The sequence below is a fragment of the Leguminivora glycinivorella genome, chromosome 12 (genome assembly GCF_023078275.1).
Source record: "Leguminivora glycinivorella isolate SPB_JAAS2020 chromosome 12, LegGlyc_1.1, whole genome shotgun sequence".
NCBI classification, from domain to species: domain Eukaryota; kingdom Metazoa; phylum Arthropoda; class Insecta; order Lepidoptera; family Tortricidae; genus Leguminivora; species Leguminivora glycinivorella.
In genome coordinates this window covers 6,738,145-6,755,985 of record NC_062982.1, presented here as the reverse complement: position 1 = coordinate 6,755,985, position 17,841 = coordinate 6,738,145, and the positions used below count along the sequence as shown (strand labels likewise).

Below are 17,841 nucleotides of genomic sequence, written 5' to 3'. Positions count from 1 at the left end.
TTAGGGGATCCGGGGTACCGGGCTGCACAGCAAGCACGTGGAAAAAAAAAAAAAAACCATGTGTTTGAACTGCAGTGACGTGGCGGTCCTACCTTTGGAGAGAAATGTGTGCCTCTGATAGACAGTTTTGGTTATTGCTATTTAACTGAAAAGCTTTCTATAGAAATGATTTTTTTTGAAATCAATTGCATTGTAGATTAGTATGGCATTTTGCAGCCGATATACATCCAGATATGTATAATTTTTATAGTAATTTTTCATCATAAGTAGGATTATGATAATAATAACTTCCACAAAATAAAATAAAGTTATTATTAATGTAATAGCAAGGCTGAGGCTGTCCAGGAGTTCCTTCCTGTCCATTTGTATTACCAGTAACTCGGTCGAGACTTTCAAATACTTTTAAGGATGTCTTCTACATTCTTAACTGACCATTTGGCTGACTCCTGAGCTTACGTGATGTGGGGTGGTCAAGCATGTGAATTAAAACACATGTTTGAATTACTTCGTGTCCATCTATCCTGACGCTAACCTCAGATAAGGAATCTAGAGTTCGTTTGGGTTCCACACGAATAAAAAAAAAAAAAAAAATCTAGTGGAAATCATTTGAGCCATAACGTAATATATATGAATTCAAAATACTTCTAGCTTTCTTGCTTGGAAATAGAGTACTACATCAAGCCAAGAAAGAAAGGAATCGGTTGTCTTGTGTGGGTTATTGACTGGAGTTATTGCCACTGGGAAAAAGTGTTGGAGGTTACCGCAAAGGTTTTTCCATTCTTTATGGGGAGGTTTTCGTTGTTTCTGGACATCTGGGCAATGTAGGTGGTGGAATCTCAATGGCTACGGTCGTAGATTCCGGATGAAACGCGAGGACTTTGCTACATAGGGCTCACTTGCCTCACAACCAAGTGTCGCATGGAGGGTGGAAATTCTGTCTGAAAGCAATTGGACTCATGGGTCATAATTCTGTGGGTTTATAATTTCATGCCGGATAATTTGTTTCCTTTCTAGTATTGGTCACTTTACGCATCACGTTTACATCAAAGGGTTAAATAACAATATCTGATTTAGAGTGGGAACATTTGTGCTCCGAGTCAAGGATTACGAAACCTTTCCTCTGTGACAAATGTTGGGGGCAATTGTGACGATCCGATCATCTCGTTTCGTACAAACCTATGCATGCATAAATATAATATTATTTTCATTCCAAATAGAAACATCATTCAAAACATCGGTAGCAAAAGTTCTAGGAAACAGGTCGAAACTCGACTTGGCGTCAGGCGATGGTGCGCAGCCAATCACGATCGAGATGAGCGCGTCGGCGCTGGAGGGTGCGCGACGGATGCCCATATATGGTAATACAAGCGAGCAAGGTCGTCGGGGCGCCGGGGGACGCTAGCGTGGCAGGTTCGGGCGGGGCCGGCACCCGAGCGGGCTATATAAGCCAGTACACGGGGCGCAGGGGGACATTCAGGAACGAGTCGCGGGTCGAAGCAGCCACGGGGAAATCTCTCCAAAGATAAGAAGGAGTCATGTGAGTTCTTTATCATTTATCACTGTTTTTCTTTGTGTTTTTAATATGATGTTCTATTGTGCTTTGTTATATGACTATTTTGTGGTACTTTGAAACATAACTGATTTATTAAGGGTTTTTATTATACACTTTGAATAATCTATAGATTTTAAATATTTCTCTGAAGTTTTGGAGCATATTATATTATGATTTTATTAAAATGCTTATCTGCATATTTTCTGTGTATGAGATCCAAGGGTCTTCCATTAATTTCAAAGAATGCTGAAGCAAACTAAATTATATTATATGAGAACTTATTACAATGTTAATTATATGGTTATTTATACAAGCTTTTGCTTTTAAGTGAACTAAGGTTCTAAACAACTTCAGAAAAACAATGCTTAACTGCATGTTTTTGTGTTTGAGATCCAAGGGTCTTACTTTAAGTCCAAGGAGTTCTGAAGCAAACTAAATGATATTTTATGTGTTAATTATATGGTTATTCTGTACAAGCTTTTGCTTTTAAATGAACTAAGGTTCTTAATCAACTTCAGAAAATGCTGAAGCCAATTATATTTTATTTATTCTTCAGAAATAAAAGATTATTTTTATTTCTTTATACGTGATATTATATTTTTATTATTTATTATATCTGTAGAATGAGCTGCTAATGGGGACTATATCTTTGGAGGTTTAATTGCTGAAGTATATGGGATAGCTGGGTTTTGAGAAGCTTAGGGACTAGGTTCTGTCGGGAATGCCAGTTTGAATTAAATATTTTTTATTTCGGGTTTGTTTTTGATAAATTAAAGAGACTCAGGTCTTTTCTCTTGCTAGTTGGCATTGAAGTTATGATGCTTGTTTGGGCAGGAGGTCCAGGCTTGAGTATATCAGCTAAGCGTAACGTGACAGTTGAGGCAAGTCTTGTATAGCAATGCGTACGAGCTTACCACATACAATGATGGCCATTATATGGAATTTTCTTGTTCAAATATAGTGATTGTAATTTTCATTTGTCGATATGTTGGAGGAGAGTCTGGGGTTCTATGGTTTATAAAGATCAAAATTTTTAAGAGAACCGGTTGATAGGTTCACATTCCAGAAAAGATGATTCTAGGAAAGGATCCAAGGCCTGGCATTTTAGATGACAGAATAGGCGACCTTACCTCATGCGCAAACCAGGGGTATTTGCCTAAATAAAGCCCTAAATACAAAATAAAACAAGGGGTTCTTGGAATTCTTGAATTGCAGTGTTTTCCTTTAAATTATCTTGAATAGTATCAATATTGAAGATGTATGTTCACTGATTCAATATAAAATAGAAATAATTGAAATAGAATTCCAATTTCATATTCAATTCGAAGAAAGAATTGAATTGGTAAATAGCTCTACGTTGATGGTCACAGCTTAGTATGTATTACCGACTATGTATTGTAATTCATACTAAGACGCGTTGGGGATAAAACACCTTTAAAAATAAAATTCCTAAAAATTTGCCAAATAAATTAAATTTTTCACCTTAATTATTGTATTTTATTTCTTTCTACTTCACAAAGTGTATATTTGACTATGAGAATTGAAAGAATATGTTGGTTGTAATTGCTCTATAAAATAAATTATGTATTGGTACTCATCTATAGGGAATATCAGAATAGCGGAAACTATTATTACCTAGGAGGTAGAATTTCTAAATATTAGGGGAATATCTAGTGTGTTGAAACTTCCTACACTTGAGAAAAGGATTTGTGGTTGCTTCGTACAGCTTAGGCGTCCTACCTTTACTAAACGATCACATTTTATTATTTTTCTTATGGCCAATCGTTTTAAATGCAGAACAAAACAAACAAAATAAATTGGGATTAAATTTAGGGGTAGTTCTTAAGCTTAATGGGTTCTTGGGTTGCACTTAAGTCAGGGTTAGTGGGCTGCTGTAAATTCCATATAATATGGTGGGTTAACCTTCGTGTTAACTCTCCATTTTCGTTGGTGCAAGTGGCCCTTATAGATGCTAATAATTAGCCGTAATTATTACTCATAATAAAGCCTGTTCACCCTTGATTTGAAGGCTGATGGGATATATAGCCAGCAAGGAATTCCACTACTAACCAATGCGCATAATAAAAGAAGCAGCAAAGTGCTACATACAAATTGGTGGAATATCTACCAAGTAAGGGTGGAAACCGGTGGTGCGTCTAAAAGTTCGATGGTAGAATGGTGATGGTGGAAATAGGCAACCCACACTCAGGCGACGCATGTCTTAAGACGCGGAACGGACGTCAGCGCCGCGCCGTCCGTGTGAAATTTAAAAAACGTCTCCTCAGTATATTTTGTATAGGACATGTGTTGCCTGTGTGTGGATAGTCCCTAGCTCTGCAATGCAATGAATAAAGGTTGTTAACCTATTTCTTACTTGACTGGATGACCAATAGCCCATGCTTTTAGAGAACAAAACTAAAGTCATTATGTCTCCAGATTACCATTCAACTGTCAATTACACCGAAAAAAACACTTTAAGAAATCTACAGAGCTCAGTTTAAGCTGATTAGCATAATTTCAATTCTCTTGGCAAATAAGCTTACGTTGACAAACAGTATTCATGTTTTTTGTGACTGACATCAGCGCTAAGTATGTTGTTGCCCATGACCTTGAAGAAGTTTAATTGTACAGAAAATGCCTTGTTATGACAAAGAGGATTTTGGCGATATTGACGACCGGTCTGGCTCAGTCGGCAGTGACCCTGCCTACTAAGCCGCGGTCCTGGGTTCGTATCCCGGTAGGGGCATTTATTTGTGTGATGAGCACAGATATTTGTTCCTGAGTCATGGATGTTTTCTATGTATATAAGTATGTATTTATCTATTTAAGTATGTATATCGTCGCTTAGCACCCATAATACAAGCTTTGCTTAGTTTGGAGCTAAATTGATCTGTGTAAGGTGTCCCCAATATTTATTTTTTATTTTATTTTATCTTGACACAGGCAAAAACTTTGAACCTCAAAAGTTTTGACAATTTGGCCCATATTTTTATCTAGGTATGTGTTAAAATGTCAAATATTAATATTAGCACCATCTAACCTAGGCCACCGTATTGTTTTCTTTATGGTTCTGCAGTACTTTTTTTCTTAGACTTTATCCGTCTATTAAGGAGTTACATATGTCTTTGGTTATGATAAATACGTAGATATATTTGTTGGTTTCATGACAGTGTTTTATAAATAAGTAATAAATTGCTCTATGCTGACGTTGGTGGCCTAGTGGTAAAAGTATATGACTTTATATCCGGAGGTTCAAACCCCTGACACCCAATCTTGAGATTAGGTGTCAAGCTTCCACCTGGACCCCAGGCTTCCATATAATGAGAGATGGCTATCTTTGTAATCTATAAGTTTAATATAAAATATGCTGTGTACTATTTTATTTGCTAAAACAAATTATCATTTTCCTCATTCATTTGCTCATTGTTTTCCTTGTCTAACCTTTTTTTAAATTTTATTTTTCCTTATCCTAATAAGATCTATTCTTTATTATACTTGTTCCTATACACATGCAATCTAAGCACATTGTAGATGTTTATAACATTTTATGTTGCATATCTGACTATTTATAGTGCATAATGCAAATTTTAAGACTTCATACTAGGGTATGTGTTATCTTAAGATTGGTAAACAACAATATATAGAATAGACAGCAACAACCATACTACGAAGTTGTACATAGGTTTTATCAGCAAAAGTGAAAGTCTTCATGCTAATAACAAAGTTATGAATATTGTATCCAATTGGATTCTTATAAGATTCATTAGGAAATGTTGACAAGTAGTTTCAATGTCAAAGTTTAAAGTATTAAAGATGAACTTACTTGTATAAATGGCAAATAGTCCTGGCCAGTCCGTTGCCAGAGCCGCAAGGCAGGATCCCGAGTGGGACTTCTGCCAGAGCTTGCTGCCAGTCCAGTCGCTCAAACATGCCATTCAGGACCTCGAACAACACGCCGTCTCCCCCCACGGCCACGATCCCGCGCCAACCGTACACATTCCTCGTACGGACGAACTCCCGGGCGTACTGCGCGTATTTAGTCACGTGGAGGTCATAGGGAATCTCCCCTTCCTGCAAAATAGGAGCCACCTTCGTCTGAAACAGTTCTCGCGCTTTTCCCGGCCCCGACTTAGGGTTCAACAATACCAACAGCTTCTTATCATTCGCGGACGGAACGTAAGTGATCGGCTGACCCGCTATCAGACACTTTATTGTCGATCTCCACTTCTGCGCCTCTTTGTTATTATCTTCGTACTTATCATACGATCTGAACCGCAAAGTTATTGTTGTTCTCTCCCGTTTCATAGTGCGGCGGCTCCTTTTCAAAATGTAGGCGTAGATGTACAGGTACGCGCTGATATCGTTCTCGTCGAGGTCACCGCTGTTTTCCTCGACGACCTTGAGCTGCTGCTGGCTAACGAAACTGCACACGCAGGATCCTGCTCCGGGCCGTCGTCTTTTACTCCTCATACACTTGCTCCCGACGATGTCGCGCAACAGAATCGTTTGCTCTTTCGAGTTCCCATCTGTTTCTTTTGTTAGCGTTAACCCTTTGGATGTAAGTTGAACGCGAAACACTGAATTTTTTTTCGAAAGAATATAAAATGTTTCTTCAAGGTAAACATGCTCCTTCGATTCGGCATGTTCATCTCCTACGCCGTTTGACACGTCCTTCTCGAGCCTCGGATCCGCCATGACTGATTTTTTTTTAATACAATATTCGTTTACTCTCAATCAGCAACAAAAACAAACGTCACGTCACATTAATAAATTCATGCAAACCTAAGAACCGTACTAAAAATATTGATATTTCAGGTTAACCAACAAAATAAAATTAAATAATATGAACTTTGCGATAATTTACGACGGTTTAAACTATACCTCAAACATACTGGGACAGTTAGAGTTGCCATTGTTGGATATTTCAGACAATATATGGTTTTATTACACTTGTTTTATATTAAAGTTAGCCTCCCCACAGACGAGTCTTAATTTTCATAATCTTAAAAAAAAATTGTATGCAAACTGACACTGCCAGATCTGTCAGTGTCAGTTTGAACTGTCAATTTGCATACAAGTTTTTTTTAAGATTATGAAAATTAAAGCTCGGAACACACTACGCGGACGTCCGTCGTAAAACGACCGCGACCGCGACCTATCAGTGTGCACGGAACAAAAGATCCAGCGAGCCAGATTTCGATCGGACGTCCATGCGCTCAAGGCCACGTCCGCGTCCGTCGACCGATAGTTTGCACGGTTATGTGTATTTCCAATGTCCAGATTCCCGTCCGCGGTCGATTTACGACGGACGTCCGCGTATTGTGTTCCTAGCTTTAGACTCGTCTGTGGGGAGGCTTACGCCGGCAACAGACAGTCTTAAAAATTCATAATCTTAAAAATTGGTTGTCTGTAAAGTCGGTTTACGGACGGTAGTTTAACGTGATAACGTTAAACATTACAGTAGTATAGACAGGGGCGGTCAGAGTATAGCAAAAGGGGCCCGATTCTGGACTTTTTTCACGTTTTTTGTTCTTATTTGAAAGAATGCATTAAAATAAGCATCTTTTATAAATTAAAGTTTTTTTAAAAACCTACTAATTTAGGAGTTAGAGTGGTGCAAAGTTGCAAAATTTTCCCATAGCATTACTAAGGCGCCAGAGTCAGAAAGCGATATCGACGGAGCCCCGCTTATTACAGAAACTGCACAGAATAGGAGCCTTCGGCCGTTTGAAGATACCTAACGAACCTAACCTATACCTATATAAAAGTCGTCATTTTGTATCCTAGACCGTTTGCGAGACACGCGTTAACTTTATTAAAGTGCTAGTGCCATTTACTAATCTTAGAACCCTAATATCTCAGTAAATATTAATGGAAAAGAAAAAGTTTATAAAACAAAACATCCTTATTTAGACGTGTTCTATATGATTTATCAATATTAACATAGGTTATATTGGTAAAAAAAATCATCGTAAATTTTCTAAGTCTCTGGCGCCTTAGTAAATACTATGGGAAAATTCGCAACTTCGTACTGCTCTAACTCCTAAATAAGTAGGTTTTTCAAGCAACTTCATTCTATAAAAGATGCTTGTTTTAATGCAATCTTTCATTTTTTTTAAATTACAATCACTCAAAAATAATAAATGAAAATTTTTAACAAAAATTTCCTAAGTCCTAAAATCGGGCCCCTTTTGCTTATACCCCAACCGTCCATACACAAACCACTTGCTCTTGCTTGGTGGCCTTGAGGAACGGGACAATGACGTCATCTTTTTCGTGCATGCAGCCCGTAGTAACGAGTTATTAGACGTTATCACGTCAAAAAGATTTTTATGCAAACTGACACTGACAGATCTGTCAGTATCAGTTGCCGGCCTTAGAGGCTAACAAGTAGAGTAAGTAATAAAAGTAGCTTTAATAGTACATTTCGATACAAGTGCGAAAAAGAGGAAGATCGAAACGAGAGAGAAAGAGATAAATTAAAAAATCAGTTATCGTTAAGTAATCAAATTTCAACTAAAAATACATACAGGAACATTGAAGTTGAAAGTCTACTAATAAAGTTTTTACAAATACTAAAATTTATCAGATTACCAAGTAGAAATACAAAAAAATAACCAACACATTTTTCAGCTGATGTTGGTTTTTTGACTGTTACATCTGGCAACATCAGGTACAACACATAATGCCAACATTACCAATCTTGAGCTGTCATTTGACATTTGGTGTGACGATGAAGGATGAAGGTCTGTCAGTGTCATTGTCATGCCTTGCTTGATATACTTGAATTTATATTAGATTTAGAGTAAGGCACAGTGTGGTTACCATTGTTGAGATATTAATGAAAAACATGACTCACAGGATATTAGAACTATACAGTGGTATTGGAGGCATGCATAATGCATGGCAAGGTAGTTCAACAAAATATAAATTATATGCAGTACGTATCTGAGCTGAGGTTACTGAGCTAACGTTTCATGAAAACATTACAGATTCTGGTATACCAGGGACGATAGTCGCCGCAGTTGATATAAATACCGTTGCTAACGATGTCTACAAACACAACTTCCCTGAGACTAATCTTCTGAACCGGAATATCCAATCTATCAAACCAGAAGAAATAAAGAAAATGAACATAAATATGATACTTATGTCTCCGCCTTGTCAACCTTTCACTAGAAACGGGAAGTTCCTGGACAAAAATGATCCAAGAACTAACTCATTTACTTACTTACTTGATATACTGGGCCAGTTGGATAATGTGGAGTACATCTTAATGGAAAATGTAAAAGGGTTTGAATGTTCGGCTGTCAGGGATTTATTTATAGAGAAGTTACAGGAATGCCAATTCGTATATCAAGAATTCCTTGTCTGTCCATCTACTGTGGGAGTGCCCAATTCCAGACTTAGGTATTATTGTTTAGCAAGGCGGAACTCTACTTGGAATTTCAAAAGAAGGGATGAAATAGTAAGTAACTCTATGCCCGAGTCTTGTATTTTTAACGTTACTTACTCCTTTATAAAAACTTATTTTTTTTCACTACCAGACTAAAAATGACACACTACATCAGAAACCGGTCGTAATTTATAACCGCTTGTATGGTGAGAACCCGCCCAGCGGGTTTTCCGGCATCTGAGCAAAGTTGACGAGTGCCCACTAGACGGGTTCTTGGTTGCGAAAGTGTTAAAGTTCTTTATTACATCCTCTAATTTTTAAATAATTATGTGATTTTATTTTGTAAAATGAATAATATTCAAACTGTTTTATTTTTTCAGATGAACAGACTTCCAAAAGATTATGACAACCCATTTATGCTTAGCGAAGTACTTGAAGAAAATGTACCAGAGAGGTACTTGATACCCGACAAGTTCCTAAAAAGGGCCAACATCTTCGATATATGCTACAAAAATTCCAGAAGGTCCTGCTGCTTCACAAAAGCATACACACACTATGTTGAAGGCACAGGTTCTGTATTCACGGATGCAAGTCCAGAAACAGTGGATAAACACTACAAAGAGGCAAATACTTATGAAGTTGGCAGCACTGATTTTGTCACCTCCCTAAAAGACCTTAAGCTAAGGTTCTTTACTCCTAAAGAAGTGTCACAGCTCATGGCTTTTCCTAAAAGTTACGAGTTCCCAAAAACCATATCAATAAAACAATGCTACAGATTATTAGGTAATAGTGTGAATGTCAAAGTGATATCAGAGTTATTAAAAATATTAGTAGATTGATTATTGACTTTTATTCATACAAATAAATATACTGGTTTATATTTTCACGATTATTACACATAATAACTTTTAAATTGGAACTTAGTCATATAAAATTAGATTAAAACTGGAGGTTAGAATGTTACATGATTATTTGAGTCCCAACTTAAAAGTTATTATGTCAAATAAAAACAGATTTCAAGACTATATAGCTCCATTGCTAAGGGCTATCCGCGCCTTCCGTCTCGCCCTGTAGTTCAGAACCCTGGTCCGTAGCATGACTGCGATTGAGGATGCAGATCCAATCACAAAGGACCAGATTGTGAATTTCCAGAAGGCCCTCTCTTCCAGATAGGCCACTCTGTCACAGCTGGAAAAGACAATGATTTGGTTAAATTCTCATGCAACTTGGCAATTTGACTTACACAGCATTATGCAGAACAATTCAGTCCATAATCCTCTAAAATTTGTGGTAATCCAGGGAAAAGAGACGACGGTGTGACTAGGGTCAATCGCCATCAGTCCATAATAATAAAAAAAGAGATCTTGTGGTAATATCAAATGGAAAGGAATTTATTGTATTAGTGACATAAGGATCCTTCTATACGGAAGACCACATATAAGAAAATAAATCCTTGTCAAACTGGCAATCAAAAATTATTGCATGGAATTCCAATCAGTTCTTTTTGAGTTTAACGCAAGCAAACCCACACAGACAGATGCGGCTCGGGACTTTGTATTGAACTTTATGGTCATCAAATTTTTAGCAGCATTAATAACAATTATTAGTGGTAAAAATAAACAACATTACCTTCTGGTGACTGTCTCTCCATTTGCACATTTAAGTATTTCCTTAAAGCTTGTATGTATACAGACACCTATACTCTTACTTTTAATTTCAAAATCTGGAAAGAAAAAATGTTATTAATTAAAAAAAAATAACATAGTAATATAAGGATTTTGATTAATAAGTATAACTATGTTTAATTTTGTATTACAGTTAACGGACATAAAGAATGCACATTGGTCTTTGGAAAGAGACAATTAATGTCACATAAGCAAGAAAGAGACAACACTATACAATGACGAAAAACTGATGTGCATTCTTTATGGCCGTTTACTGTATGCTATTGCAAATAATATTAAGAGGCCTTGAGCTTTAAAGATTTCAATTTAGATTCAAGAAAGAATCAGAATATTATGATAGTAATTGCAAGTTTATAACACCTTCAGATGCTCTACTTAATAAAGGCCTCTACCAAACCAACTAAAACCATCAACATATTTAAAATTCCATGTGATTTGTTGCATGTAAGAGATTTTTATCAGATTTTTACCAATTGCTTTATAAATTCTATGTTTAACAAACAAAAAAAAGTACCTGAGCAAGGATGACATTCTTTAATAATCGAATATTTTTGATGCTGCCAGCATGTCGAGTTGTTCTCCGTAGGAAATGTCTTATTCTTCATCTTATGACTTCCTGATAGTGAGTCAGCCAAATGGGACTCCAAAATCAAGATAACAATCGTTAATCTAAAAGAAATGGCATTCCAAATTAGAAAATATAAGTGTACAATTACTAGAACAGTGTATTGCATAAGTTCCCAAGTATTTTCCACTAAATAAACTACTTGTGTTTCGATATTTGCTTGTTGTGAAACTAAAGCGTTGTTATTTATTTGGATTAAACGTTGTAAACACTTACATTCCAAGGGAAACCGTCCCAAAGAGCATACATTTCTTAGAACAAGTCTCAATCATTGTTACAGTTGCAGCAAGCTCGAATTTTCATTCAATGGTATTTTAATTTAGTATTTGAATCATGTGGGTGTTATATCAGGACTCAGATAATGTAATGGTGTGTTTTCGTTTTACATGTATCTCATTGTTTAAATACGCTCTTCGCTTTTGTCCAAACACGTCACAAAATAAATATAAAAAAATCTCTTTCATCAGCACTGTGACGTCTTGGAGTTTTTGACAGTGACAGTGACACTGAGGCAATACTGCCAACATACTTTGAAAAGTGTGTTTAGATACTACGAGAAGAAAGAAAGAAAATGCAACAAAATAATTTACGAAAAAAGAATGACTACAATTACGAGAAATTTACAGTAATCACATGGTTTTTAATTGTTTTACGTCTCTTACATTATTTCATAAGGATTTTTGTAAGAAGGTACTAATAATCGTTTTACAAAATGTATCAAATTTAATGATAATCTAGTATTTGAACGCTTCTGACATATTAGACTATTTAAGGCATTGTTTTAAACGGGGTAAAGTTAAACACTCCATTCGAAACATGATGAGCAAAAAAAAACACAAAAACAAAAATATAAAACTTTACTCTATGTTCGGCGCCTGTGCAGTCTGCCCGCCATATTTGTTAAAAACGTAAACGGAAAAAAGAGAGCGGCAGTTTTTATCATAAGTTCTGTCGAAGTACGGTGAGCGAATCTGTTTTCTATTTAGTTATGTGATTTCGTGTGTAATTTGAAAATTTCTAATCGATATAGCCAAATAGAAGTTTTATGCAATGGCTTCGCCAACGGAATTACAAAGGCCGTTTCGACTTTATGTGACCCATGTGGATGGAGAGGGTCATTTTCTGAAGATAAGCGGCCAGCTCGACCAACAGTCTTCGTTAATGGTGGAGAGCCTATTCGAATCGGCTCGCGAAAACTTGGAAAAGGGCATTGGCGTAGTTCCTCCGGCAGCTATCCATGAAGGTGTAATATGTGCCGCCAAATACAAAGATGGAACATACTACAGAGCGAAGATAATAAACACGACGAATCTGTCTACCGGTTTAGTGGGCGTGCATTTCATAGACTACGGTAACAAAGACATTATTTCTCTCAGTGCTATACGATTTTTGGACAAGTATGATCCGATGTTTCTTCAGCTTCGGGGCCAGGCGACTGACTACTACCTAAGTCGCATTATGCATCCCTCCGGCCGCTGGGACGAGCCGCTGCTGCTCAAACTTCAAAGCTTGTTGTGTTATGCAGAATACCCTGCTACTGTTGAGGGCCAAACCCGCACACTGCCCATTATTTCCATACAATTCAAGGGAAACGATTTCTCAACACATCTTGTTTCGAACAGATTTGGTATAGCTGTGCCAGTAGCAAAACAAGAAGTGCTGATGCTGCAGCCCGTGGGAACTGAGGGCCAACAAGGGCTAAACTGGGCACCAAATTTGATATCTGATTCAACACTGTATGCTGAACATGTACCATTTCTGATGAACCAGAACTTCCCATCCAACCTGCGTCTGCAATGAGATTGCAGCAGAATGCCAGTGTGCCCTTCAATGGTGCTATAGTGCCTCCACCATCAGCCATTAGCCAGAGGCTGCTAGTCAATAAGGCTTCAAGAGGCCCAGTGAACCTTAAAGCGCCTATAAGACAGCCCCAAGTGGCTCTAAACTCTCCACCTGTCCAAATATCCACCCCTCCTTCAGCAGCTCCAGCTCTTAACAAAAGTTTGTCCCCCAAAAAGTCAGCTACTTACAAGAGTCGCCTATTAGAAGTCAATACACAGCACAAAGTGTTTGTGTCATTTGCAGAGGAGGGACCAGAGCTCTTTGCAGTGCAGCTAGTGACAGATGCTAAGAAACTTCAAGATATGATGGATGACATAAATAAAAGGCCACATAGTAGCCTCACTGAGCCTCCCATGATAGGAACGGTATGCTTGGGCAGAATGTCTGGAGACCGAATCATTTGCCGGGCAATAGTCATGAACCTATCAGGTTCACAGTGCAAACTATTCTTTGTAGACTTTGGTGATACAGAAATGGTATCTTACTATGACATATTTGACATCCCAGAAGAGTTTGTCAAGCCTAATGTATTTGCTATGAGATTCTGCTTATCTGGTGTGAAGAAGTTGCAGAAGGGGCCATACTTGAATGAGGCATTTAAGCAACTTGTGAATGGGAAAGTGATGACTCTGCGAGTGGTTGCTCCGGAAGGTCCCCCATTAATACAGTATGGAGAACTGTACTTGGACAACAAGAATGTGTTAGACTTGCTGCTAGCCAATGTCAAAGACAAGCTTCAGTTCAGGTGGATGGAAATGCTTCCATTAGGCAGCAGAGCCTCTGTACTGGTGTCATATGTAGACAGCTGCATTAAATTCTATGTCCAACTATCAGACAAGATTGATGACTTGACTGCTGTGATGGAAGCGGTGAAAGTCCATTGTGAGGGCACCTCATCCCCTGGAGAGTTACCTGTGGGTACAGCTTGCTGTGCCAGGTTCCCTGATGATGGCAAATGGTACAGGGCCAAGGTTCTTGGGAGTAATAACAAAAGAATCCTTGTGGCGTATGTGGACTATGGCAATGAGCAAGAAGTTAATGTTTCTGATCTGAGAACCATTACTGCAGACCTGCTAAAACTGCCAGCACAAGCCATGAAATGTGCCTTGAAAGTAAGTATTACTTGTATTAACCTATATATCAGCTTGGTTCAAAAGTTTCACTGCTAATATTAGGTATTAATGTTCACAAAAACATGTTTACTAAATGAGCACTACTTGGCCATAGTATAAAAATTAATTATTAGTTCTATTCTAACTCAACTGTATATTAAACAATGATTTACTTGTAGGGTTTTGAGAACAAACCAGTGGAAAGCAAGACCTCGAACCAGCTTGAAATGCTGGCATTAGAAAAGACGCTGACTGCCAATGTAGTCGGAGTCCTGTCCAGTGACACCATGCTGGTATCTCTAGTGGATGACACAAACAACCCTCCCCTGGATGTAGCTAGGAAGATGAACCAGCTGTCGCAGCCTAGAAGCAATGTTGAGGTAAGTTTAAGCAATTATTATCAGCTCCAATTCCCTATACTTTTTCTATTTACAAGCTTTTATTCAACTTGCCTTGTTAGTATGTTAGTGTGCGTCAAAACATAGAAGCTAAATTCAACCCACTTCCCGGTGTCCGATTGAGCTGAAATTTTGCACACATATGTAAATCATGTGACAATGCAATATTATGGTATCATGGAGCTGATCTGATGATGGAGCAGAAAGGTGGTCATAGGAACTCTGTTATGAAACGTCGTATTCCCATCGAGTAAGGGGTTTTTAGAAACGTTTTGGAGAACAATAGATGACTGTTGAAAGAAAGGTACAGTCGGTGATAAAAGCTTGTTCCAAAAATTTTATTTTTGCAAAGAAACTTATTTTACTTGTAATAATATAACTGTGGGTCTAGTGAAAAAGGGTATAACTCAAATTGACTCGGTGAAAAAGGGCACAAGTCCCACCTCGGACTTGTGACCTTTTTCACAGAGTCAATTTGAGTTATACCCTTTTTCACTAGACTCACAGTTTATTAATATTCCGTGTTTTTACCCCCATTGCAGCATTGGTATTTGTTTAGTAATCTACATCTGAGCATGGGGTGAAGTTTTTCCAACTTTTAGTCAAAATTAATTTTGTACAGGTATCTCACAAGAAATTTCAATTATGTCTCAGAGAACTTCACCATTAACAAAAAATGTATAGATTTAAACAAATAAACAGACTCAACTGAGTATTTATGTACATTGTACACAATTTACACGTTTGGAGGAAGATATGCCGGGAGAAGTCCCAAACTTTTCAGAAGGGTTTATTTTATAAACGAGCGCTATAAGCTCGGAAAGAATTCATCTTTAACAAGTTTGACCTATAGACCTATACTAATATTGTTGATAACGCCAACGAAGTAAACATCGCAAAGAAGCAATAAAAGAAATACCTATCGATTCCATGCAAAAGAAAAGCTTCAGTCATACCGAGTTTAACGAAGCGTTTAACACGCCCAATCAAAATTCAGCGACGTCCTGATTACGACAACTAGACAAAGATGGATTCGGCAGCCGTCTCTTTCTAACCAAATAATTAGTAATGTGCAATAGAGCGCGATAATATGTGCTTACTTTCCCTCTTTTTGTGCATTTCGCAATCATGTCTAATTTATTTGCGCAATTTTCAATCTTGTATGCTTCGATACAGGTGTTCAAATTGATAGTTATTTGACGTGACCGTACGTTAAGCGTCTTTAAACGTTATATGTTAATTCAACCGCTTTTCAAGTGCAAAAGAGTCGAGCGATTTGAACCAAGAACCAATTTAAAAAGAACTTTACGATCACATACTCTTTGTAATCTCGTAGAGTTACATTGGTATGTTGAGCGTTCGATTCATGTCTTGACTGTCTTGAGCAATTGTAATATGTTGTTCATGATTGATATCTCTTCTAAGCATAATTACCAGGTTTCGATATGATTAGTGAAGAATGAAAATTGGCCTACAAGTCGGTTACATGCCTTCGTAAAAGAAATGTATTAATGGCCGTTGAAAGAAGTTCATTAGATTAGAGATTAGAACATAACTGTTTATGAAAGCATATTTCGTTGCTTACTCATCTGCTGCATACATACGGCTATTGTTATTCGCTTTAAGTAGGCTGTATAATATTGATCGAAATAGTATAACTGTTGTAAATACTTAGGCGTAATAATACTCGCCGTAATTTGGTACGAGTTGGCTTTGAGATTAAAACTAGAATAGAGTATAAAACCAATCAGGTTCTTCCACTTAAGCCTTCATCGAATCCTTAGCTTTACTTGTACCATAAGTAGCGACCCGTATTTTACATGTAGATTTTTCTCTTGAACTACTGAAAAAAAATTGCTATTTAATCCGTTGCGTCTGTTTAAAGATCTAAGCATGCATAATAGGGACAGATAGACACAAACAATTTGAAGCGACTTTGATATATACTCCGTAGTGATAACACTGATAACTAATAACGTTAGCTTCGTACCAAACGCCTCAGTTAAATGTAGACATAATATCAGACTGCACACATATTATCTAACCTTTCATGGTTCAAAGAACTCTTAAGTCATCGTAATTCAAGACTTTCCAATCCATGACTCATGTCATGTTTAAATTATATGTTATTAAATAGCGGACGATTTGATCATATCGTGATTAGGCGTACAATTTACGGCTCACTGTGAGACATTAGTGTCAGTACGCTAAATATCAATGTAAACGGGTTGTTATGTATTCAAATGTTATATAGTAACAAATTCAATTTCATAATTTACTAGCTTTTGCCCGCGGCTTCGCTCGCGTTAGAAAGAGACAAAAAGTAGCCTAACGTCGCTCTCCATCCACGTCGCGTCCATATCCACTCCCACATCTATTAATATTAATTGATTTTAGTTATAATATAAGCTTATTGTTAGTTTTAAGTGTTTGTAAATGTATCTAACCCATAACTTGCATGCCTGGATTCTCTGTAAATTTAAGTTGGTTAAATAAATGATGAATGATAACTCCATCCCTTCAACTATCTTCACCTAAAAAATCACGTCAATTCATCGCTCCGTTTTGCCGTGAAAGACGGGCAAACAAACAGACACACACACTTTTCCATTTATAATATTAGTATGGATTAAGAGAACGTCCACTCGACAGAAAGAGTAACCGTTGAACTTCGGACCTGATCTACAGACCTATATACGTGTCGGCATAAAAACCGAAGGGCCGAAGCAACGGTCGTAACTCGTAAATATAGCAAACTTTTTTTGGCCGCTGTATTTTCGGTACTGCTGCGCACGGTAGAAGTTTAGCTTCCGGCATAAAATCATGGTTCGTCCAAAGGTTCCGTTTTGGTCGAAACAAGAGAAAAATCGAAAATTCAGGTTCCGTTTCGGTCGGATTCTATGTTTTATTAGTTTTTGCTAATGCTGTACACATCAAACCACATTATCACTCAATCTATCTAGCAGTTTTCTTTAGTTAGCTGTTCGTTATTCACGTGCGTTATTTGTTTGTATCGGATCCGCGATTTTTCGATATTTGAAACTGAACGCGAAGCAACGAGTTTCCGGCATCAAATAGTACACCTACCTGTTTCCTGAAATCTGTAATTCTATTCTAGAATTTACATGAACGGTCACGTACCTAGGTAATTGCTTACATAAATACTAAATTGGTAGTAATTGTTACTGCTACTTTCATTTGATTTCTCGTTCGTGAAACACGAAATTCTAA

The 17,841-nt window shown here is 37.4% G+C and overlaps 4 protein-coding genes across 4 annotated transcripts in view; 2 read left to right on the top strand and 2 right to left on the bottom strand.

Annotated features, from left to right (window-relative positions):
• LOC125231971 (sphingosine kinase 1-like) overlaps positions 1-6,247 on the bottom strand; it is a 78,685-nt gene extending 72,438 nt beyond the window's left edge. Inside the window, exon 1 of the mRNA XM_048137578.1 lies at positions 5,376-6,247. Coding sequence (XP_047993535.1) covers positions 5,376-6,247 — 872 coding nt within the window. The remainder of the gene's footprint in view (positions 1-5,375) is intronic.
• Positions 6,248-8,290: 2,043 nt separating this feature from the next.
• Positions 8,291-9,787, top strand: LOC125231768 (tRNA (cytosine(38)-C(5))-methyltransferase). Its single transcript, XM_048137338.1, has 3 exons — positions 8,291-8,463; positions 8,545-9,020; positions 9,329-9,787. Exons 1-3 carry the CDS (start codon positions 8,394-8,396, stop codon positions 9,785-9,787), a joined length of 1,005 nt encoding a protein of 334 aa, XP_047993295.1. The 5' UTR covers positions 8,291-8,393.
• A 178-nt stretch (positions 9,788-9,965) lies between these two features.
• Positions 9,966-11,732, bottom strand: LOC125231770 (protein JTB). Its single transcript, XM_048137339.1, has 4 exons — positions 11,475-11,732; positions 11,148-11,302; positions 10,578-10,671; positions 9,966-10,136 (listed from the first exon to the last, which is right to left on the bottom strand). Exons 1-4 carry the CDS (start codon positions 11,528-11,530, stop codon positions 9,971-9,973), a joined length of 471 nt encoding a protein of 156 aa, XP_047993296.1. The 5' UTR covers positions 11,531-11,732; the 3' UTR covers positions 9,966-9,970.
• Positions 11,733-12,136: 404 nt separating this feature from the next.
• Positions 12,137-17,841, top strand: part of LOC125232228 (maternal protein tudor) — a 45,265-nt gene continuing 39,560 nt past the window's right edge. Inside the window, 3 exon segments of the mRNA XM_048137869.1 lie at positions 12,137-13,038; positions 13,041-14,212; positions 14,392-14,592. Of these exon segments, the coding sequence (XP_047993826.1) occupies positions 12,309-13,038; positions 13,041-14,212; positions 14,392-14,592 (2,103 nt within the window). The 5' untranslated portion in view covers positions 12,137-12,308.